General features: G+C 39.4%; 3 protein-coding genes across 4 annotated transcripts; all 3 read left to right on the forward strand.

Annotated features, from left to right (window-relative positions):
- Positions 1-335: 335 nt before the first annotated feature.
- LOC110370863 (collagenase) lies at positions 336-5,068 on the forward strand. Of its 2 annotated transcripts, none has more exons than XM_064040632.1 (8): positions 336-485; positions 562-604; positions 675-828; positions 1,224-1,393; positions 3,461-3,574; positions 3,944-4,089; positions 4,380-4,488; positions 4,779-5,068. In XM_064040632.1, the coding sequence occupies exons 1-8, from the start codon at positions 441-443 to the stop codon at positions 4,946-4,948; spliced, it is 951 nt and encodes a 316-aa protein (XP_063896702.1). In that variant the 5' UTR covers positions 336-440; the 3' UTR covers positions 4,949-5,068. The 2 variants fall into 2 exon arrangements, with proteins under 2 accessions (XP_063896702.1, XP_063896701.1); XM_064040631.1 differs by having other exon boundaries at positions 338-485; positions 672-828.
- Positions 5,069-9,190: 4,122 nt separating this feature from the next.
- LOC110377047 (serine protease 3) lies at positions 9,191-13,761 on the forward strand. Its single transcript, XM_049843097.2, has 8 exons — positions 9,191-9,325; positions 9,715-9,757; positions 10,056-10,215; positions 10,818-10,987; positions 11,287-11,388; positions 11,999-12,144; positions 12,576-12,684; positions 13,173-13,761. Exons 1-8 carry the CDS (start codon positions 9,287-9,289, stop codon positions 13,694-13,696), a joined length of 1,293 nt encoding a protein of 430 aa, XP_049699054.2. The 5' UTR covers positions 9,191-9,286; the 3' UTR covers positions 13,697-13,761.
- Positions 13,762-15,617: 1,856 nt separating this feature from the next.
- LOC110377046 (collagenase) lies at positions 15,618-25,405 on the forward strand. The gene is made up of 8 exons (XM_021335730.3): positions 15,618-15,733; positions 16,543-16,585; positions 21,118-21,274; positions 21,596-21,765; positions 23,706-23,807; positions 24,136-24,281; positions 24,539-24,647; positions 24,907-25,405. The coding sequence occupies exons 1-8, from the start codon at positions 15,686-15,688 to the stop codon at positions 25,278-25,280; spliced, it is 1,149 nt and encodes a 382-aa protein (XP_021191405.3). The 5' UTR covers positions 15,618-15,685; the 3' UTR covers positions 25,281-25,405.
- Positions 25,406-25,457: the final 52 nt, after the last annotated feature.

A 25,457-nucleotide genomic window follows, 5' to 3' on the forward strand; every position in this document is an offset into this window, starting at 1 on the left:
TTAAGTTACCAATTAAAAAAATAGAAAAACTAATGGTATTAATATTTTGGACACGATTTCAGGTTTACTACAGAATACATCTTTTCTATTTTCAGAATACATTGGAGTTCATATTCAGTTCGTTATTTTCATATTTCTCTAATAGCATGGGTTCAAAAAGCTCCTTCTGATTACAAGTAGGTATTGGTTGAGTAAGTCTAATCCTAATCCAGTTGACTATGCGCATTTTGTTCTAAAGTAGGTACTTTCTTAGCGATTAGTAAAATAATTGTACAACAATATTTTTCACACTCAGCAACAAGTCAACTAGCCTGAAGATGATGTGCACAAACAATAATTAATTATTATTATCAGGAAATAAAAAATAACTTAGATTACAACTGATAAAGCACATGTTTTGCTCAATCCTTAATTAATTACCGATTAATTAATTAACAGTCATGTGGGGTGCGGTCGTGATTTTAACAATAGCTGCTGGGATTTCGGTAAATATAATTTTAAAATAATATCATCAATAGACAGAAGTAGGTAAATATAACTGTTATTTATTGTCTTTTTCAGGCATCTGCTGAAGTTCTTCAAGCGTCCCCAGAAACTTTACATGGTAAAATTTAAACACAGCGTAATTCCTCTTATAATACGCAATTTAAAATGTCTTCTATTTTCTACAGCAGACTCCCGCATAGTGTCAGGATGGGAGGCCAGGGAAGGCCAGTTTCCCTACATGCTGTGGCTGCGGACAGTCCGCTGGACAGGTGACATCACTGCCTGTGGCGGCTCCATCATCCACCAGCGATGGGGTCTTACTTCTGCTAGATGTACCGCTCAGTAAGTACGGTAGACTGCACATCAGTGGTAGCTGTCATGCACCTTAACCCAATAGTAATAAGTACGATTTTCCTATAAAACTGTTACCACTGACCTGAAGTTGACTGTACCTATGGTCGACAGATGTTCCATTCCAGAGTAGGTATATTTGATATCTACCTAAGAGAAATGGTATCAAAACTAGGTATATGCACTCTTTTATATGCTCCTTCCTCTTAAGTACAGATAGTATATACTCCCTTATTGTTGGCCCGAAAACCAGATCCCGAGTTTTCAGCTATATCGGATGGATGTGCCCCCAACCACAACACATTTTAAGGACTGGATTCGCTCTGATACATAAATATTCATTAGGTATTCCTTAAAGAATTTTATAATGATTTGATTGTACCCAGGCGCGTCGAGATCACGATCCATGCCGGCAGCGTGAACCGCAACACTCCTCGAGTGGTGCTGCAAGCTCTCGACACCTTCAGACCTCCAGGGTATGAAGACTCCATGCAGCCCATCACTCAGCCTAACGATATCAGTCTCATGCGGTTCAGCCAGGACCTCACTTTTAATAGTAAGTTTCAAATAATTTTATTTAACTACTGATTTCGACAACCATCTATCATATTTTGACAAAAAGGAATGGATAGATCAGTTATCGAAATCCGCAGTAAATAGAGTGCCATTAATATTTATGTATATGTGATACGACAAAACCCTTACTGCGAAAAAAGAGAAATATCTCGAAATAACACCTCCGAATATACATCCGAATAAAATGTTTATTCCTCAGAAACTTTTAAAGCTGTCTTTAAAAACAAACAAATACGCATACAAACTCGTTCTACCGTTAAAGCAAACAGGAAGATGACCTTCTTTATTCTTCTATTTGTATTAAATTCGGTATTAGTTTTGGCATGTATATGGCTAGAAAACGCATCTTTGATTTACTACCCAATTGATCAATTAATGGCAAAGCTTCCGGCGTTGATAATATCTCGACCGAACAAATCAAGCATCTAGGTCCTGTGGCGGTATCCTGGCTTCTTAACCTTTTTAACCACTGTTTAGAGCATTCCAGGATTCCGAGGGTTTGGAGAAGAGCCAAAGTAATAGCTTTGCTAAAACCTGGCAAGTCGCCTGATGACCCTAAAAATTTCCGACCTATCTCCCTACTGTGTCATACTTACAAACTCTTTGAACGAATGCTCCTTAACCGTCTAACGAAGATCATAGATCCTAAACTCATTCCAGAGCAGGCCGGCTTCAGACCTGGTAAGTCATGCTGCAATCAGGTTTTACGGCTTACCCAGCATATCGAAGATGGATATGAAGCCGGTGCAGTGACGGGCGTGGTTTTTGTGGATCTCTCGGCGGCGTATGATACAGTCAATATAAGGAGACTACTGTGGAAAGTTAGTGAACTAACACACGATCGGAAATTTGTGGGAATTCTGGGAGAACTTCTCCACAACCGGAGATTCCAAGTCCACTTACAATCTGGACAAAGTAGGTGGCGGAAGCTCAGAAACGGTTTGCCCCAAGGCAGTGTCCTAGCCCCCACCCTATTCAACATCTACACAAACGATCAGCCACAACCACCTAATACAACCAGTTTTATCTATGCCGACGACCTGGCACTGGCAGCGCAGGCAAAATCGTTTGAAGTGGTCGAGACCTGCCTCTCTGCTGCCCTTGAAGACCTGGACATCTATTACAGGGAAAACGCCCTGAAACCGAATCCTGCCAAGACACAGTCCTGCGCCTATCACCTGCGCAACCGTATGGCTAACCGCAAATTAGACGTCGTTTGGAGAGGCGTACGCATCACGCACACTGACTGCCCAAAGTACCTAGGTGTTACCTTAGATAGGTCACTGACGTATAAGACCAACTGCGAGAACGTCAGGAAGAAAGTGTTCAGCCGTAATAACGTCCTGCGTACCACTGGATTAGCATTATGTTTTTCAGCCGGTGAATATGCTTGCCCGGTTTGGGGTCGCTCCACGCACACAAAGGGGGTGGATGTAGCTCTTAATGAGACGTGTAGACTAATAACAGGCTGTCTCAAACCAACACCGGTTCAAATGCTTTATCCACTCGCCGGAATTGCACCCCCAGCGGTACGCAGGAACGTGGCTGCCTCCCTGGAAAAAATGCGCCAAGAAACGGACCAACGTCATCCGCTACATGGCGCTAAACCACCGCGCAGCCGACTAAAAAGCAGGAACAGTTTCCTCGCCAGTGTGGCCCCAGTTAAAGATGCTCGAACAATGGGGAGAACTTGCCCTGCCTGACTTCCTTCCACCCGTGGAACGACTTCCACCAGGTTACGACCAACCGTGGCCTGTATGGAAGTCTCTTAACAGGCTACGTGCACAGGTAGGCAGGTGCAGGGAAAACCTATGTAAGTGGGGCTACACTGACGACAATAGCTGCGGGTGTGGTGTCATACCACAAACCATGCGGCACCTTTTATGCTGCCCACTATGCCCCGACAGCTGCATAGTGGATGACCTCTATAACGCTACTGACAATGCCGTATGCGTAGCGAAATATTGGGCCTCAAAAATTTAAGTTTGCCATCGACTCGCGAAGAAGAAGAAGATCAATTAATCAAACGCCTACTAACATTTTCCAGGCAACATCCAACCGATCAGAATCCAGCGATCAGCCGACAGGGACCGCGACTACAGCAGTGTGCTGATGACCACCAGCGGCTGGGGAACCACATGGACTTGCATTGAGGCCAACTGTAAGTTTGTAACCCTGATTGAAAAGCTATCCTGTAGGTAATATTCGAAGGGCTTGTTGAGACGCTTAATGAAACATGTGTAAGTACTTAGTTTAACAGAAAACAGACTAATGTTTGCTTTGAAAAGTATTCGGGCATTAACTTAATTTTTTCACCCTGTAAACGAATCAACACTAGCTACAATTTTCTCTCTAGGGTCCCGTGTAGCCCCAATCTTCATGTAAAACCATTTTCACAGGAAAATAGAACAAATCAGAACAAACGCACAATATTATCAATAATTGCAAAAAAAAAAAAAAAATAATGTAAGAATGAATGCATCAGTTTTAAGCATTTTTTTTTAATTCAGGATTTTTTTTCGCTTTTAAGGCCCTACTCCCGTAATCCTGAACTGGGTGCACCTAGTGGGCGTGTCGAACTTCATGTGTCTGCTCATCTACAACTCCAACTACCTCATCAGACCCACTACTGTCTGTGCCGGCCCTTACAACGTCACCAGCCAGTCTATTTGTGGGGTAAGAAACTGAAGAAACTGAAAATCGTTTATCTAGAAGTAGATAAAGTACTATTGCATCAAGTTGCAGGCCTATTTATCTTCTACTGCTGGATAACTTTTCAGAGCATATATCTGTAACCGCTAAATACTATACATGGGTTTAACCGACTACAGCTATAACCGGCCGTAGGTACGCCATAGTTCGCCATAGCCGCCTACCCGTGGCCAAAGTTAGGTCTGACTTATTTCTCTTACGTACTCCCCTAAATACGCCATAATCTTTATAACCCGTATCCTTACTAATTCCAGGGTGACAGCGGAGTCCCACTAACTACGGTGGAGGCTGATGGAGTGGCCACTCAAATCGGAATTGGTTCATTTGCCTCTGGATTTGGATGTCACGTTGGTTTGCCTGGAGGTGAGTTACATACAGAGGGGCCCCTCGTATCGATTGACAGCTTTTTAGTAATAACGCTTTGCAACATGAGCATGAGATTTCATTAGAAATAATCCATTCTTATATTCAGGAAAAGTATGGCACTTCCTTCCGCCCCTTACACTTACAATGGTCATTTTTTTTTTTCGCTCTTTTTATACTATTTCCATCGTTCCTTCAGTCACAATCTACGTGCAAACCAAATTATGAGAAGCTTATCTAACTTTCACTTCTGTAATGTATTCAATTGCCTAAATATTTCCTGTGTGAAGGTTTCACCCGGCCCGGCCACTACCACGACTGGATCCGTCAAGTCACTGGCATCAGCTTCGACAGGAGTGTAGCTGATGATGACCTGATCAATAAGACCGCTGATGTGTACGAAGACAAGGCAACTCTAGATGTACTGGAAACAAGAGACGACGTGAAGATTTATCAATAAAATAAAGCTGTAGCAAACTGAATTTATTTCAAAGAACGACACATACACTCACAAAAGATGTCATAACAACATGTGCAAGAAATGTAATAAATAAGTAAATAAACAATAAAATAACACATATTTCATTGTTATCCCAACACTGTTGTTCATACCTAGACCTCCTCCAGCTGTAAGTAATTCCTGCAATAAAAATCTCGAATATTTTGTCTGATACATTTATGATGATAATTGATATGGATAGAAGAATGTTACTTGAAAGATGACTGCAGATAGAAGAGTATGGAAGCAGAAGACATGCTGCGCCGACCCCATATAAAATTGGGGTAAGGGCAGGAAGATGATGACGATCATATATGATGATACGAGATTGAGATACACCTACGTACCTACATATTCCAATCTGAAATAAAAAGAAGAACATTTTTCAAAGAGTTATGAGCAAGAAAATGACAACGACTCACACACATCAGTCATGTTCATGGTAAAGCATCACACCAAAATGTTTAAGTTTCGGGCTGCTATTAAAAAAAACTTGTTAGCACGAGTACCATTGGTTTAAATCGACCCTCATTCTTACGCACAATAAGACAAAACAATGAAAATATTTATAAAACGGAAGTCTGCAGTAGATATCGATACTGCAAATAAAGAAGTAGCGCCATATCATAATTAGAATATTTCAATAATCTGCCTACCCATTGACGTAGTGGATAAAGTGGATAAGCAGGCCAACGAAAATAACCGTAATTCTGGTATTATCGGAAAGTTTATCAAAGGAAATGATTTATCTTTTAATCCTCCCTAATCTGTAATGCGGCAAAAATAAGGTAAACAACCTTATATTTGTGGAGTAGCAACAAAACCTTTCAAGACTGGTATTCATGTTATGCTGAATCCCTTAATGCACGTGTGTGCATTATGAGTAAAATAGAAGCTGTTCAAACATTTAAATATCGAAGTCTTCCACCACATCTATTTGGACGACGAATAGGTTGTTAACACAGTCTTCAATAAAAAAAGAGACTAAAGCCTTAGTAGAAAAATAAATCTAATTCTTAGGATTGGTAGCTGGTAAACCTATGCAAAGTTGGTATGCATCATAGCTAGACTTACACTACTGAATATCGAAAGTACTCGAAAGCTCAATTTCAGCCACAGTGGCTGTCTGAATGAGATCAGCGGGACATATTGTCGTGCACAAGCATTTGCGTATGTATGTAGTGCACAAGCATTTGCGTCGACATTGGTGCAATCTTTATCCCCGACACTCATTGTCCGATGGGTCGGGAATCCTTTTTTTTTTTTTCCCAAGTCAAAAATCATCAAATGACCCCTCCCGCTGTGGGTTAGCAGCGGTGAGGGAGTGTCAGACTCTTACTGACTAAAAACCGTCGTGTTCCGTCATAGGCCTTTTATGTACCAGGGCCGCGGTATCTCTTTCGAACAACCCGCAGCATGGGTCGGGAATCAGATCAGGGAAAAGAGATCAGGCGCAGCACCGTGGAACGTGCTCACTGAGGCGGTATTTAAAGAAGTAATAACTAAAATCTTAACCGATTAAAATATATAATTAGGGTGATATTGCTATCGGTTATCTCACAATCTTTAGGCATAATTTGGTATCATTCGTGTGCAATGTGACATGTTTCATCTGATTATGACGGGTTTTCCCAAGTACCTAGTCTAGTAGATTTTCACAAACTTGGACTTTGCCTGACTTTGCATAAGACGGGGCTGCGGGTTGTTCGAAAGAGATATCGCGGCCCTGGTACATAAAAGGCCCACGACGGAACACGACGGTTTTTAGTCAGTAAGAGTCTGACACTCCCTCACCGCTGCTAACCCACAGCGGGAGGGGTCATTTGATGATTTTTACGTTGCTAAAAAAAAAAGAGGTGTTTATATATGAATCTTAACAAATGGAAAGCTACATGTCATATGAAATGATGCACGTGAAAGATTCATACAAATTGCAGGTTAAGGCTCAACAAAACGCTATGTAACTATGTATACTCTAAAGATCTACTAATTTACTAAATTGAAAGGTATGCTTTATGTTTCCAAATTGGTAAATAAGAAAACAGTTTGCTCCACTCTACATTCGAATTTTTAAACATTTTTTGAAATCACCTAATAACCATGACCTATGTTCTGGAACCCATGCTTCCGATTGCAGAAACAAAAATAACTATAGAATTGGGAAAATCGGCTAGGAATTTCCAAATTACCGATAAATCCATTCACGGATTAAAATTATATCGCATCATTTGACGTCATGTGTTTTGTGATATTTTTTCTGCATTTTTAATCATAAGTAACAAGTCAAGTGGAACATTTATAATTCACCTGCATTGTTATTATCATTTAAATTGACAAGTGTAATCCCCCGGTTGTTCTACTTTTGTCCAAAATTATAAAAAAGCACATTCCTATGATGCCTATCTTTTTATATACAAGTCACATCTAAGTACGAGTGAGATGTTATTTAACGAAATATGCGTCCAGCTTTCACGTATTTATTATGCTTCCTTATTTGTGATACAAGTACTAATTTAGTTTCACTTCCTTAATCTTCAAGAGTCCAGCTCATCATGCTATGTCTTTTGGGAAGCCCATTTTGAGGCTTATTTCTTACATTTCTGACTCCTGACACAGGTATAGACATGTACAGTACAAGAAGCAGTAGAAGATATTTTTGAGACCACAAATTATCAGTTTTGGATCTGTGTTTAAAAAGAGGAATAAGAAGAGATGCATGTAGCAGAAATAAGAATATTGAGATGGATGTATGGTGTGATAAAAATGGATAAAGTGAATAATGATAACATTAGAGGAAGTCTGAAAGTAGCGCCAGTTACAAAAACGATGAGAGGTGAGAGATTACCGTGGTATGTGATGAGGAGGAACGTGTTTGCTAAGTGTGAGTGTAGACGGATGGAGAGGGAGAGAAATACTTGGGAAAAGATGGATTGCCTGAAAGATGACATGAATAAGATGGGAGTGATTGTCAGTACAACAACTGACAGGGAGGAATGGAAGCGGACCTAAGGCGCTAAGCCCAAATTAAATTGGGAACAGGGCAGAAATTATCTGCGTAAAACTGCTTCGTTGTATAAAATGTACGTGATTCTAAATGCAATAAAGATTCCCACGTACGTTAAAAAAAGAACTTTTTATAGTTGAAGAAACCTGCCTGAACGGATGTTATTAAGTTATTTATAGTCACGTGTTTACTATATAGGTAAAAATATTGTTTAATTCATACAAATAACTTATCGCGGCTTTCATTATCTTAGAGGGATTAAAACATCCTCAAAAGATACGTGCGGATAATCAACGCCTAAACAACCGGCCTTAGATTGTACGTTCGAAGTTTAGTTAACCGGTATTTTGTATGTTTGGTAGGTAATGCTTGTTTGTAGCGATGTAACTTCCTAAAGGTAAACTTCTGCTAAATAAGTTCAAATAATTTTTGAATAACCTGGACTTAAAGTCTGTAATCGGCAATTCACCTTGAGTAAGCGTGGTGACTAATGCTCATTCCTTCTCTTTAGAAGAAGAGGCCTGTGTCCTTTAGTGGGATAATAAGGAAGATAAGCCGTTTGGAAAAATGCCTTAGCAAGACTGTCGACTTGCAAGCGCTTATTTCGCAATTAGAAATACAGATAAAGAGAAAAGAGAAAATATCAGATTTGGTCTGAATTAAAAATTATAATGTTTCTTTTTTGGTAAATGTGTTGAAAAATGTCGTTTGGCACAGAAAAGTATATTATAATCACCGCTTTATAACGCCCTCTCCTTCGGCAAGGGAAGTCGAGAGTCCATTTCTCCTCGACTGTACCGATAAACTTACACTTAGATCCAAATGTAGTAAAGCTTTATTTGACCCCCACCCAATATGCGTGGAGCGTCAAGGAGTGTCATTCTTACTGACTAAACCCCACCATGTTCCTTCTTGAGCCTCTTATGTACCAGGGCAGCGGTAACTCTATCGAACAATCCAGTAGCCCGGGCAGGCAAATATAGTTGCTTGCGTTTGAATTCTGTCGATAAAGGGATTACGGATGCTAAAATCCTTTTGAAAAAGTTCTGTAAGCAGTAATAAATATCTCCATCGATACGTTAGTAGGCAAATATTTACATTAAATATCAAAAACACCCGTGATAAAAATAAAGGAGTAGAGTTATACATTGGTAAACCCCAAAGACATATCGATGAAAAAGATTAGATTAAAAGTTATTAATGATGCAAGCTATCTGTTAATACTAGACTCTGAATTTATATATGTAGGATGAATAGGAAGAAACTCGCATCAGTTGACAAAGTGTAGGAATACCATGTTGGGTGCTCTGGTTATAATTGCCCTAGTGGGAACGGTAAATATTAAGCTACTTTTATTTAAAATTAACCTTTTTTTCTTAGTTTATTTGTTTATTGTTAAAAGTTTCCCGGGGCTGCATCTATAAGATGAACCGTTTTCATTTTAGTGAATTTTGATATTAATTAGTTTTAATTTTAACCATTTTTAACTTTAATACAAGACAGGAAATAGCTAGTATTTACTAATTTGTAAAAAGGCAAAGATCTTTGCAGAAAGGTTGCAGGGGGTAATCTCAGGATCAACTGCATTGATTTTGTAAATTAGCTTACAAATATAATTGCAACGTAATTAGTGACTGTCATTTTTTCTCGGTTCGGTATAGTTCTCCCGGGACACCATGAAAATAAACAAAAATTTTCTTGATAGTTAAATTTTACTTTTCAGGCTTTTGCCGATCCCAACTTGGCATTCCCTGAAGATGTAAGAAGTAAGTATTGTAAGATCATTGACTAAACTTAAGACAACCGCTTGCTTTTGTTTTCAAGGAAAATTAAGGTTTTTCTCGGAAAAATCTTCTTACATATAAATCTAGATAAAAAGTAGACTAGTGTCTCTTGCATAACCTCTTTCTGCCACTGTAGGCCAAAACGGTGTGAACCAATTGGGATTGATTGATTACAAAAATAGATAGATGAATACGGTGTTCACTTCCACAAACAATTGAACAAAAAAAATACATACCTACTTCTAGAGATTTTCTCATCTTCATCATTTCTCTCCCACAGTGTCAGCATCCCGTATAGTGTCAGGATGGGAGGCCCAGGAAGGCCAGTTTCCCTTCCAGCTGTCTCTTCGCATGGTGAACCCTGCTGGCTCCGTGTTCGGCTGCGGAGGCTCCATCCTCAGCGCCGAGTGGGGTCTCACTGCTGCTCATTGTACCGCTAAGTAAGTTGATGCTTTATTAATTTACTAGCGGCCCGCCCCGGCTTCGCACGGGATAACAGTATTTCCCCACTATTTAATGTATGTTATTATACCTTACCTTCCTCTTTAATCACACTATCTATTGAAAAAACCGCATGAAAATCTGTTGCGTAGTTTTGAAGATTTAAGACTACAAAGGGGATAGGGACAGAAGAAGCGAATTTGTTTTATACTATGTAGTGAAGATGAGGAAAAATTTTGCTGCAAAACTTCAACTTCTGTTAATACCTTTTACTTACCTATTATTATAGGTTATCGTAAAAATACATGGTAGGCATTGTTTGTTAACATTTTTTTCTTCAATCGTGATAATGAATAATATTAGGTATATCTATGATAGTTGGTTTTATAGAAAAATACGAAAGGGCATTCCACCTTTTGAACTTTACGATAGCTTTGTTAAGCTTGATGTTGCAAGTTCGAAATACAAACAAATACATGACGATCAAAGCAGGACGCTGAAAAAAATCCAAAATTAATTCTTCTTATATGAAATACAACTTTATACTCTGTCCTTTTAATTTACTACTTATGACTAAGAAGACATTTTACTTCCCCTACAGCCGCGTGACGATCGTCATCCGCGCCGGTACCACCAACCTGACCCGTCCTTCCGAGATCTTCGAGACCACCACCTACTTCAACCACCCTCTCTACAACGAGATCATCCAGGGCACCGTGCAGCCCCACGACATCGGCCTCATCAAGTTCGAAAGATCCCTCACTTTTGGAGGTAGGTTTCCAGATTTTGATACTTCTTGCGTTCTCTAAACTCTTGGGTTACGTGTAGATGAAGTAAATAGGTAGCTAAGAAATATTGTCCAATAACGCAAACATCTTCATATTTATCTCAATTTGCATTATTTCATCATCAATATCTTACAGGAAAGCAACTTTTTCAATTTCGCCTGAAATATAATTTATTTAATGCTATCTTGATTTACTAAAACCACATTGAAACTGTGAATCTTCAACTTTAGGTATAATGGTTGGTACCTAGGTATTCTGCTAATATAAACTCTTTCTTCATAGATCTCATCCAGCCCATCAGAATCCAGAACTCGCTGTCCATGAACAAGAACTACGCTGGTCAGCTAGCCACCGCCAGCGGCTGGGGAGCTACCTGGACTGGCGGTATGTTTAGACTCATCAACATTACTTATTCTTATATCTTAGATTCAATTGGTGTTATCAAATAATTATATCGTCTATATGGCAGTCGTTACGGGTAGTCGGTAGCCAGTAAGTCTGCCACCAGTCTAACCAAGGGGTTTCGGGTTGCCTGGGTAACTTGGTTGAGGGGGTCAGATAGGGCAGTCGCTCTTTGTAAAGCACTGGTACTCAGCTAGAAAGAAGGCTCGGAGGATGATGAATTAATTATATCGTCTACCAATTAACCTCGGTTCCTCGCCTTCTATCATAACAGGATGCTGCTGAATACCTAAAGAAGTGTATTCAGTTTAAAATACTGAACACGATGCGTCTTCTAATTTGAAGATTCTATTAATACCAGTTTAGAAATACAAAAAAAAAAATTTGGATGAACTGAAAGACGGTAGATGACGAAAAAGACGAACTGTATAAAAAGGAAGCTACTAGGGAAGTACAATGAGATATGCTGCAAGAAATGAAAATGTTCGAAATAATATTTTTCGATTTTTTGTTACCAGCCAACTTTCGGATTAATTTACAGCCTACCTACCTTACAAGAGTCCTATTATTTATAATTAATCTATTTATTCAGGTTCTTCCCCTGAGGTCCTGAACTGGGTGAACTTGAGACTGACTTCCAACGAGGAGTGCTCCGCAGCTTACGGAGGCAGCGCCATCATCGCTCCCTCTACCATCTGCACGAGAGGTGTTGACAATCCTACACAGTCTACCTGCCAGGTATAACGGCTTCTTCTAAAGTTAACCTAACTACAAACATTATTTGGGAACATTTCTAGCGTATTCCCAACTTTCTAGAGTCACATGGTTAGTAGTCTATTCATTGTCTTTATAATCTTCACGTGAAGATCACAGTTACTGTTAATTGAGCATTAATCATCACGCTTGCTCAACGCGGGTTGATGATTTCAGACTTTATAGTCCAGGTTTCCTCAAGATGTTTTCCTTCACCTTTTTATCAGCCATTGGCGTCCAAGATATACTTAGAAAGAACATACAAACTTAGAAAAGTTCATAAACTCATACTCGAGAGGTTGGTTCTTTACCGACTAGGCCACCACGACTTTCGACGTGAAGATTGCACCTTGATATTTACTTACAGGCAAGTACTTGGATTGGCTGATGACTAACAGTAATCTTCTTTTTGACAGGGTGACAGCGGTGGTCCTCTGACCAACATTGACGAAGATGGCCTCATCACCCAGGTCGGAGTCACCTCCTTCGTCTCTTACTACGGTTGCCACGTTGGTCAACCCTCTGGTGAGTAAGGGTTCCTTCAAAAGTTGGTGGAATTTACTTCAAATTGTCTAGATCTTTATTTTATACTACAATAATGTGTACTAGAACCTGTGTGTCTGACACCAGTCTAACCAAGGGGTAGTGGGTTGCCCGAGTAACTGAGTTGAGGAGGTCAGATAGGCAGTCGCTTCTTGTAAAGCACTGGTACTCAGCTGAATCCGGTTAGACTGGAAGCCGACCCCAACAAAGTTGGGAAAAAGGCTCGGAGAATGAATGAATGCGTACTAGAACTCAAATAGTGTATAGCACTCACATTATTGCAGCAAAATAAAGATTCAGTTTTGCATAATTCAGAAAAAAAAAAAAAACGTTTCTTTTTCCCATTTCCAAATAAGTAAACATAATATGAGTACTTGCTTCTTATTCATAATCAAAATAACTTGTTTTATGATTTGGCTTTTTGTATTTATTGATTTGATTTTGAAATTAAATCTTATTTCTTTTACCAGGTTTTATCCGCCCCGGCCACTACCACGCCTGGTTCACCCAAGTGACTGGTATTGACTTCGACTGGGATTATGCTGCGCCTACTGAAGCCCCTGAGCCGACTACTGAGGGTCCCGAAGATGAAACTCCCGAGGTCCCAGACTCCCCCGAAGTCCCAGATTCTCCCGAAGAGGAATCTCCCGAGGTCCCAGACTCCCCCGAAGTCCCAGATTCTCCCGAAGATGAATCTCCCGAAGCCCCAGAGTCACCCGAGGTCCCAGATTCTCCCGAAGACGAATCTCCCGAGGTCCCAGAGTCACCCGAGGTCCCAGATTCTCCTGAAGATGAATCTCCCGAGGTCCCAGACTCTCCCGAAGCTCCGGAGTCACCCGAGGTTCCAGATTCTCCCGAAGCCCCGGAGTCACCCGAGGCCCCGGAGTCTCCCGAGGCCCCTGAGTCCTCCGAATCTTCCGAATCCTCAGAGTCTTCGGAGTCATCACAATCCTCGGAATCTTCCTCATCAGAATCCAATGAATCTGATGAATAAACGGACTATTATCGTAATAGGGAGCCATCGTTCAACTCAAGTGAAGTTGAAAATATGACACGTGTTTTTAAGATAACTTCGTTATTTCGGCACGTGATGTTCTCAGAAAACTAATTTAATAAATAAATGAAACAGTTCTGTTGAATTGTGGTTTTATTATGTCTTGTTTACTATAAGTTGCCTAAAAATGATTTAACACATTCACTGCGTTACGGCAAGTATTTGGCCGTATTTGACTCTCAGCCAGTGCGGTAGCTCGTTGTCCTTGTTTTGCGTACTGTGCGGGGGCGATTTATCTAAGTTCCCTTGCGCGTAGGAATGAGATAGTGATATTTTCAATATTGTTGCTTTTAATATAATAATATTGTACACTAACAATATACGGCAAAATAGTTGCCGTAACGCACAGTAAAATAATTATTTTCATTCAGTGCGGTACGGCGAATATCTTGCCGTACCCCCCCAACCCCGCACCACATTGCATGCGTCCGCGCGGCGGTTCAGTGTGCGCTAGTGCTGGCCGTAAGCAAGACGTAACAATATTTTTTGTGAAAAATATTACGCGGTTCTGCTACAATGAGACAATACAAATACAATGTTCACATAAAAAACTGGATTTGAGTAGAGAGAGAGAGGGAAATCATCATCTTGATGCCAAAGATGTCAAGTGTGAAAATAATTCAGTGGAATAACTACCTACTTACTAAGTTTCATACACGTCCTTTAATAGTTTTTAGTTTTTTAAATTGGTCTGTTGGCGTAGTGGTTGTGGGTTAGATTCCCACACAAATCAAACATTCTTTGTCTAGTTGTCTTGGTCTGGGTGTATTTTCTAACTATACTATGCACTATATGTATTTGGGACTAGGTGGCGCTATAGTGTGATTGTGGTAGAATATAAATACATATTTATACATATTATATAATTAGGTTACATAATTATGTTGATTTATATAATAATATAACACTGATAAATATGAATATTTTATCTACAATAAAAAATATTTTTAAACTATCGACTATCATTCCAGAAGTAAACCCCATCCCTAGCATTTTTTCACTTCTACGCTGTACGGCATATATATTGCCGCGAATGAAAGATTTTGAAAAATCTCTGTATCTTTCAAAGTATAACAGAGAACCCGGGGCGACTGCAGCTAGGTGTATACAAGGATATAGTCTATCGATTTGTTGATAAAAACCATTGATATAGGTGGTTTCCACGTCTGTATAGGCTTTGAAAGTCAGGTTCTGGTACGGCAAAATAGAAGCCGTAACGCATATCAGGAAATATAGATACGGGCAGCATTTGTCTCGTATCGCACTAGTAGAAAGTTTAGATTTAACGCTGCCGCAGTGAATGTGTTAAATCTCTACAATAAACCAGCTATGGCAGGCATATCTTGTTATGTCTCAAAAAATTTGAACCGATTTGAAAATGGTCAAAGTATTAATATCCCATGTGATCGCCATCCGACTCCGACCATCTGTACTCTTCAGATTCAGCCACATTCGTCTGCAAAAAGTTACTGATATTTACCTAATGTAACTGTCTTGCTTAATGTTGCTTCAACTGAAATGCGGTGTGAATGAACCAGTAGCTATATGTATAGAAATGAAATCTGTTTGGGTAAAATTTTATTGGTTGTCTAAACGATGCGGAGTCTGAAATAAAAACGAAAGATTTGAGTCAAGGGTTTCTTTATTATTTTTTTGACAGAACGTTAACCCTCTGACACAATAACATGAATTAGGGACGTCATAGTAATTATCATATAATCATAATCTGCACAAAAATATCGAACACCTTATTATAATCTGGCTAAATCCAAAACGTAGGTATCAGTTACGCAAACAGCATACAGCATAGGATTACTAAGATTACAATTAATTCGTTATCATATAATCATTGTTTTATCAATTAATTCCCGGCCCTGAATTAATATAAGCTAAAAGAATATTCAATTTAATTAGTTAGTTGAAGACAAAATGGCGATGTGGGGTGCAGTATTTTTGTTGGCTGTTGCTGGCACCACGGTAAATATTTCATGAACATTATAAGGGTTGAATGTGTTGTTAATGTGATGTGCAATAACTTCGTTTTGGAAGCATTTGGGTAGGTAGGAAAAGTGCTGTGTTGAATTTTACCGATTGCCTTACGCGTTTTTACTAAACAAGCTTAATTTGTCAATCTTGCTCGCAGAGAATATAAACGTCTGGTACAGGACTTTGTTTGTGTAGGTAGTATTCTATGTATAATCTACGGTATAACGCACCTTTAGAAGCTTACGTTCGTTTTGCCGTGACTGCTTTTATTCGGTGGTTATTGATCGAGATGCTGAAAGCACATTGCCCAAAACTATTTACTTTCCGTCAAGAACGGCAAGAAAGCTATGTTCCAATGATGTAGAAATCTTCACGACTATATGCAGAGATTTAAGATTTTTATGATAGCGAAACACACCGTGGAAATAAAATCCTTATGAGTGTAGGGAATTTTAAGTTGTATATCATGCAAAAATTTGATTCCAAATAAGTTGGGAACAGGGCAGCAGAAAGAAAAGAAAAACTCGTGCCAGAAATGTGCTGCACTGCCTCCTCTGCTCTTTATAAATGGTTCATAAGTGAGGTTTACTAGGCGTAACAGCTTAAAGTTTCTAAGATATTGTATTTAAAAAATGAAAAAGCCTAATCGCAGTTTGAACATTGATTTGCTGAATAATGAAGCCAAGCTTTGGTTATTTTTTTTCAAGTGACCCTTGCTATTTCATTCCAAATGTTTGTGTTTTGTGACAAGTTAAACATGGTTATTTTTCAGAATCTAAAATCTTAATTAAAAATTTCAGGTGTTGGCTGAGCCCAGTTTAACCTTCCCTGAAGTTGCTAGAGGTAAGCCTTTTAGGTTTTTACTTATCTTATTGACTAATAACTATTAATTTATTAGTTTTAATTATGTCCCTAATTAAAAATTACAGACTGCAGACTGATTTTATCTAATCGTCTTATCAACATGTGTTCAACACGTTCTTACAAAGTGTTATCCTTATATCTTACAAGTCATCGAAATCTCAGTATTAACTGCCAAAGAAATTACATAGTTAATTCATAATTAATAAATATTTACAGATTTTTTTAAAAGATGCCATTAGCCGCATTTCACCCTGCTTAATTTAATAAACTCTTTTGCAAAAAACACCAACAGGCACCTATGCGAAATCATGGTTTTAAGGACTTTACGTGTATTTCAAAGGGTTTTTAACCCCCGACGCAAAAACGACGGGGTGTTATAAGTTTGACGTGTCTGTGTGTGTGTGTGTGTGTGTGTGTGTGGCATCGTAGCTCCCAAACGGATGATCCTATTGTAATGCGGTTTTTTTTGTTTAAAAGGTATGTCAGTCGGGAGTGTTCTTAGCTATGTTTGGTGGAAATCGGTTCAGGTCTTCAAGGTCATCAGCTCGTTTGCTAGATGTGGTAGGAATGTTACACGCTCAGTTTACTTGCAAGTATATGTGGGATCTGAAATTTGAAACACTAATGTCTTTTGGAACCGCTGAGCTGGTCTGCTGTTAAGGCACGAAGGTAGGAGACGTAACCCTGAACTGCCTTTTAGTAAACCCATCGAGTTTGGGCTCGTTGAATTTGTCTTGACGAGTTCTCTTCATATTTCTGATTGACGAGAACCTGATGCTGGAAATGGGATGTGGCGGATGAAACCCCGAAATGCCGGAATGAAACGGATAAACCGATTTATATTTTTGCTGAAAATCTAGAATGTCCAAAGGTTAATCTTTATTGTTTCTCAATCTGTGCAATTCTCCCAGAGCCAGTTTGTCATGAGGATTGTTAAACAGCTTCCTTTGGCCGAGATCGCATATAGCGACCCCATCTTAAGATAAAATAAATTAAATGAAAGAAGGAAAAATTAAGGAGCTCCTTTAAAAAGCATGAAATAAAATTAAATTATAAATTTAAAAAAACCCCCGACCCAAAAAAGTACGCAATAATTATGACAAAAGGTTAAAAACGCTAAACCCTATAAAAAGCAAAAAAATAACTTTTAACACTACGTAAACTAAATTTTGACGTGTCGGGGGACCGCTTTTTACCTTCATAAATCTATACATATAATAAATCTGTAGAAAGTGATTGTTTGTTCGGGATTCACGTAAAATCTACGAATTTAATGCAGACAATGCTTATATACAAAAGTTCTACGTAACTTGGGGTATTACTTAGGCTTTGTTTCATCGAAATCGGTTCACTCTATCAAAAGATATGATTAATTTAGTGAATTCAAGATGTAAAATATTACGACACGCAATCTGTTTGACAAAACAGTACAGGTTAAAGTAGCTCCATCTGTGGTAAATAAAATACATCAAGAAGCGAGGTGGTAAATAACAATGAATTACCATTTACATTCTTTATATACTATTATTTCAATAGATGGAGTTGTGTATTTTCCGTAATTCACCATATTTTAACACGTAGTGTAATTTTTCGATAGACATTTCAAGTGTGTTTGTCAGTTTGCCGTGCCACATCAAAATCCAACTATAATTATTACCTTGATGAAAGGAAAATTAATAGATCTCAGCCAAATTTAAAACGGTGCCATCTAAATTATTTTTTGAACATTATGTCAAAAATGATGACTTTAGTGGAACAATTAATTATAATTTAAAGTTACAGATGGAGTTCATATCAGGATTTTTTCATAAACATAGTTTAGCTTATCTTCCACTAATGTGGTGGCCTTAAACAAATTACTTTGAGTGAGTAGTATTATTTTTTCTGATGCAAAATATGAAAACTTAATCCTAGAAGAAATCAGGATCTATCTCTCGCAAGCGCTGCTAAGCGTGAGATAATGTAGGCTTCTGTAGCTTTAAAAACCAGCCCAGATACAAAGTGCAGATAAGAAATGGGAGGTGCCTTATCGCGTCTGAAAACGTACAAAATACGCGTCGCATACCAGAGACATGCTTACTTTCAACTTCCGATCGCAATTAATACACTGTTCACGATTACGAACAGTCTCAGTTAGACCCGAGCCAAGTCTAAAAAAACACCTTTTATATAAAACCACGTTTGATATCATTCAATTACAAAGACAGAATTGTTCTCTGTTGCAAATCCTATCCACCTATATCCTATCCTAATCCAGAATGCATTGCAGGTGTGCATTGCACAAAAACCAATGGTATCCTATTCGAGAAGTCAAAAGAGTTGACCTGCCAACGTCAGCTTCTGCGCTAAGCAAGTGTTCTTAATAGTACCATCAGAATTACATTCATAGTTGAATGAGGTGAATAAATTTTCAGAAACCACAATAACAGTAGGAGCCAAAGCGTATTATCGCTTCATAGAGCTCTGATTGGCCCCAGGTGACCAAGTCAGGTCTGATTTGTTCGTTCATCAGATCTTTGAAAGTGTTTCGGTGGATACTTACTGTCGTCCTGTTTACGTGTGACACAAAATATGGTATATAAACGTCCTCCGCAAGAGCGAAATTTTCCCAGTGTGCGGTAGTGACGCACAGTACACAACACTTGACACTGATTTGCTGGTGGAGCCAGCAAATCAAGAAATGACAAATTGCGAGCGTACATTTTGAAAATCTTGGCAAAACTGCAGGTTTCAAGTACGAACACATGAAGTGGACTCTCTCAGATACGTACATTTTGCCTATTCGTGAACTAATGCAAACATTTCGGTGGAGTCCCGGCTTAGGCCACCACATTAGGCGTGCGCGATCCTCGGGCGTGTGAGTAGCGCGGGCGCCGCGCGTGCGTCGCGAGCGCGTTGCGTGAGCGTCGCGTTTTGCTGCCCTGCGGCATTTGTAGCGCGCTCGCGGCGCGCACGCGCCGCTCTCCTTGACGTTTAACTGCTAAGGCGTTTAGCGGGCGGCGGGGATAGCGGGCGAAGGGGTAAGAACGCAACTCGAGCGCCGCGTGCTCGCCTCGAGCGCGTCGCTTGCACTCTTCACACATGCCGCAGGGCAGCAAAACGCGATGTTCACGCAGCGCGCTCGCGACGACCGCGCTACTCACACGCCCGAGGATCGCGCACGCCTAATGTGGGTCAGCCTTACCATAGTGAGTAAGTGAAACTATCCTACCCTATGCGCCTGCTGATGATGATGACTCATTTCATCATCCATCCAGCTATTCCCCAACTATGTTGGTGTTGGCTTCCAGTCGCCGAATCTGTTCGAGTACCAATATTTTGCTTGGAGCGACTACCTATGTGATCTCTTCAATCCAGTCACATTACAAGACATTATCCATGGTAAGACTGACAGACTTTCTGGCTTCTGATTAGTCACAGCAGCTGCAGAAAATGTACAAATGACAGCTTTGTCAGACTCAAAGCATATAGACATAGATTATAGCTGTTTCCTGTGAAAATTACTTACGCACTATACGTAATAATTTTCCAAATTGGCAGAGATATTCACAACGTCACAAACTTTACTTCTTTTGTTTAGATAAATGGTCACATCCACAACACAACCTTGATCATTGAATCTATGCGATTGCTAAGTGCTAATCCTAATTATACTGTCACGTGAAAGAATGCACCTACGGGATAAGTAGTATTTTGACGATTCTATATTGCCCACGCAGACGAAGTTGCGGGCAACAGCTAGATTTCCACAACGTCACAAACTTTACTTCGTTCATTCAAATATAAAGGTCACACATGAGAGACGACGGCAGATAGAACAGTTTGGAAGGAGAAAACATATTGACGACCCCAAATAAAATTGGGATAAGGGCAGGGGGATGATGATGATGATAAATGGCCACACATTATTATACCGGATAAATAGTATTTTGACAATTCTATATTGCCCACGCAGACGAAGTCGCGGGCAACAGCTAGTACTTACATAAATCAAATGATACCTATCTAATTACAACATTCGTATTTAAAAAAAAAACACGTATCTAAAGTAATGAATTAGAGCGGTCCCCCGACACGACAAAATTTAGTTTACGTAGTGTTAAAAGTTATTTTTTTGCTTTTTATAGGGTTTAGCGTTTTTAACCTTTTGTCATAATTATTGCGTACTTTTTTGGGTCGGGGGTTTTTTTAAATTTATAATTTAATTTTTATCCCATTTATCTTTTTTTGCAAAAGAGTGTATATCCTATGTTGTATCATTCTTTAATATACCTATCTGCGTCCTTTCTTATCACGGGCCGTAATGCGGCAAAAAACCTGTCAAGACTAGAAACCTTACAACCTGGTGTTAAAAATTTTCTCAAAGTACTTTGAAACACTACTTCATATAATTTCTTCTTCCTCCGAGCCTTTTTCCCAAACTATGTTGAGGTCGGCTTCTAGTCTACTTCATATCATTTGTGGATATAAAATATGAGCAGTTCGATGATACTGATATTTTCTCCCAATAGGTCCATCCCGTATCGTGTCAGGATGGGAAGCCGAGGTGGGCCAGCTCCCTCACCAGCTGTCGCTGCGTATGGTGAGCCCTGGAGGTGACGTGTCATCCTGCGGAGGCACCATCATCCACTCCCAGTGGGGTCTGACTGCTGCTCACTGCACTGCTGGGTTAGTTTATTTTAAATATGTATACCTAGGTATATAAAAACAGTCGTGTTAGTGCCACTACTTAAAATTGGTGGGGAAGTAGCTAAGTTCCGGGGAAAAGTCAGGATATTTTTACCACGGTACGGGAAGTAGTTCCTTCGGGACGTGGCTGAAACTGAGAGTGGAAGCTTCTCCACAATCTTAACCGATTAATTCAAGAAATCATCAAACGATAAATTTCTTTGAACCTACTTTATCCCACTTGCCAATCTTGATTTTTGAACAAATGTAAATAAGTATAAATACATACTTATGTCTCATAATTTGTTTTGTTTTCCACAGACGTGTGACAATCGTCATTCGCGCTGGTACTGTGAACCTCACTCAGCCGTCAGCCATCTTTGAAACTGAGAAGTACTACAACCACCCTCTTTACAACGAGGCTTTCGCTTGGATCGTGCAGCCCAATGACATCGGTCTTCTTGAGTTCGGCAGGGCTCTCGTGTTCAGCGGTAAGATCATCATCATACTATGTCTCAAGAGTACCTATTGATATCAGTATTTTCTATAAGTCCATCAAAAATGTCTTTACCAAATGTTATGTGATCTATTTCAACATACTTATGGCCAGTTTTACCGAATATCTATACTTATAATAAATCTGTAGAGAGGTCAATTCTGTACATGAAATATAATTAAAAAATAACTATCGGGGGGTGATTAGGGATCGATACTAATGCCAAAAATGCAATCAGTAAAATTTTTGTCTGTCTGTCTGTCTGTCTGTCTGTCTGTCTGTCTGTCTGTCTGTCAGTCTGTATATTCGTTATGTAAACAAAAACTACTCGACGGATTTTAATGAAACTTGGCACATTTATTCTTCATACTCCTGGTCAGGTTATAGGATACTTTTCATCACGCTACGATCAATAGGAGCAGAGCAGTGAAGGGAAATGTTGGGAAAACGGGAGAAGTTTCTCCATTTTTTAAGCTTCCGTCGCATGTACAGTCTTAATGGTTAAAGCTACACAGAAATCATGTATGACGGAAATGTTCTCCTTAAAATTTTACAAAAAATATTCCTTGACAGCATATGTCTATATTTTATGGTTGACTCACAATAACACGTGTAAGTCCCGATAGCATAGCAGTTTGGAGCTTTCTGATTATATTTGTCTGCTCTTACGTTTACAACACTCTCACTCATCTATAATTAAAAACAGTTAACATTATTCCCTATTCAATAAAAAAAGAATCATGTAAATCGGTAAAGAAACGCCAAAGTTATGCCTAAAATACGCTACTAAGCCATCGCGCTTGAATACTGGAGCATGCTATAAGGATTATTTTTGTGTATCGGTCGCCGCGCTCGACGTCCTTCGCGGCGTAGGTATAAAAAGGCGGGGGGTACGCGCGCGAGCTTCAAAAAGTCCGGTTAAGCAGTACACGGCCTCCTAGGCTGAACTGCGAGATGCCATACCAACCAAAAAAAAAAAAACGCGCGAGCTTCATACAATATTTGGCTGTTGATGCGAATAGACGTGCGGACTGTTCGACCTTATTGACAGACAATAATTGTTATAAACGAACCGTGCTTATCAGCGCGACTTTTAGTCTTTATATGTAGTTTAGTTTTAGATTAGATTTGTTTTGTTGTTATTTTATGAAATAGGTAGTAGTATTAGGTTTTGGTAGTGTTTAAATATTATTAATAGTATAGATTTTATTTCTTTATAAGTAGTAGTAGGTACGCATATTAGTTATTTTGGTAGTGCTTAATTTTATTAATAGTTTATTTTTATTTCTTTATAAGTAGTTGAAGTAAATAATAGGTACGAGTATTTAAAAGGACGCAATTCCCAGTATCGGTGTGTTATGCAATGACAATTAATAAGGCTCAAGGGCAGACTTTTCGTGTTGCTGGAGTAGATCTCGGTGTCAGTTGTTTCTCGCATGGTCAGTTATACGTTGCTCTTTCCCGGGTTAGCAGTTCTAGAAATCTTTATGTCCACGTGCCGGACGGGTCAACTTTCAATATAGTTTACCCGGAAGCTTTGCGCTGAAGTATTTTCGTTCTACAGGTACTTAAGCCTCATGTGAACGTGATCTAAACAATATTACCTTCTTATATATTAACTTAATAACAAAAGGAGTTAAAAGCTGAACGAGACATAGCTATCTATACTTTTCTGCCGGAAGTCACTACACCACGCGGACGAAGTCGCGGGCAGAAGCTAGTTGAAAATAAAGTTACGGTTGCTGTTACAGTCTCTGATATAGCCTATTGAAAACTTATCTGACCGATAAACTATAAGTTTTGGTATCACATATCTCGGATAGCAATATGTGGTAGAAATTATAGGCTGCCTTTATTTGGCCTATCAGACAACTAACTGACACTTTATGTGGCTGTGTGGTATAATACTAATTCATTTTTATCTTTATGTTATAGACACCATCCAACCCATCAGGCTGCAGAGGACAGCTGGTAAAGATGACGTGTATGAGAACGCTCAGGCTGTCGCCAGCGGCTGGGGACGTACCTGGACCGGAGGTAAATATACTTTCTTCTAAGATAATCCATTACCTTTCATTGCATGAAACTCCTAAAACTGATGTTGAATGATGATAGATGAAATCTTTTAACATATATACCTGCCCCCTTTTTTCCGATAGGAAATCATCAAATGACTCCTCCCGCTGTGGGCTAGGAGCGGTGAGGGAGTGTCAGACTCTTACTGACTAAAACCCATCTTGTTCTTTCTTAGGCCTTTTATGTACTAGGCCGCTAACGCATAAATCTTTCGCCTTTTACCTAACCCATTAAATATATCTTCGTGAACACTGTTACCTAAATATATTTTGTAATTATAACTATTCAGGCTCTTCCCCCGAGAACCTCAACTGGGTGTACCTTCGCATCACGACCAACGCTGACTGCTTAGCCGCCTTCGGAGGCAGCAGCATCATCCAGGCCTCCACCATCTGTGCCAGGGGCTACAACGTTACCAGCCAGTCTACTTGCCAGGTAATAACAGTATTCTCTACAACATTTTTCAGAACTTGGAAATAACTAAAATATCTTCAACAATTAGAGATCCAAGTGGCTAGGAAAATAGATTAAAACTTTATATAATATTAAAATCCAATCCTTCTCCGTGTGAGAGGAGGCCTGTGCCCAGCAGTGAGACGATAAAAAGGCTGTAATAGATAACAGATAATATTAAAGTTTTTTTTCTGAAAACTCTTTGGTTGTTGTACTAAAATGTATGTTAATTTATCCAGGGTGACAGCGGTGGCCCTCTGACCACGATCGACATCGACGGCAAAGTATCCCAAGTTGGAGTCACCTCCTTCGTGTCCGGAACTGGATGCCACACTGATTTCCCTGCTGGTAAGCATCTATCCTTCAACTTTCCCCTCTATTAACCGATTTCCCAAAAAAGAGGAAGTTTTCAATTCGTCGAGATCTTTATTTTTTTTAGCATTTTATAGTTTGCCGTTCATGGAATAATTTAGTTTTGATACATTTCACACCGATGACCATTTTTACAAAAGATAAATTCACAAAAATTATGTATTCCAATTAAAAATTATATAGTGTATTTGCGAATCAAAGTTAAAAGTATTTATTAAAAAATCTTTAATTTCAGGTTTCGTCCGCCCCGGCTTCTACCACGAATGGTTCGAGCAGTTGACCGGCATCAACTTCGACTGGGACTACGAAGAGCCTGCCACCACCACCGCGGCTCCCGAGTCTGAGGAAGTCACCACCACCGAGCCTGAATCTGAGGAAGCCACCACTCCTGCTCCTGAGTCCGAAGAAGCTACCACTCCTGCCCCTGAAGATGATGATGATGATGATGAGGAAGACGTCGCCACTACCCCAGCCCCCGAGGAGGATGATGATGCTACCTCTGAGTCACCCGAGGAATCCTCTGAATCCAGCTCCTCTTCTTCTTCTTCTTCATCTGAATCAAGCAGCTCCTCCGAATCCAGCCAGTCTTCCGAATCGTCGGAAGAATAAAAACTTCCTAAACTACTCAGTTTTAATATATAGAACAACTTTCCTATGGCAATAGTCAACATTAATGTTTAATATGTCATCTATTTATAATTAAATAAAATTTCTCGTTTTTTATAGTGTTATTATGTAGGTTTTTTATTTCAACCACTTACGCCCGCACTCAGAGACATTTAATGA

Source organism: Helicoverpa armigera, chromosome 22 (assembly GCF_030705265.1).
Source record: "Helicoverpa armigera isolate CAAS_96S chromosome 22, ASM3070526v1, whole genome shotgun sequence".
NCBI lineage: Eukaryota > Metazoa > Arthropoda > Insecta > Lepidoptera > Noctuidae > Helicoverpa > Helicoverpa armigera.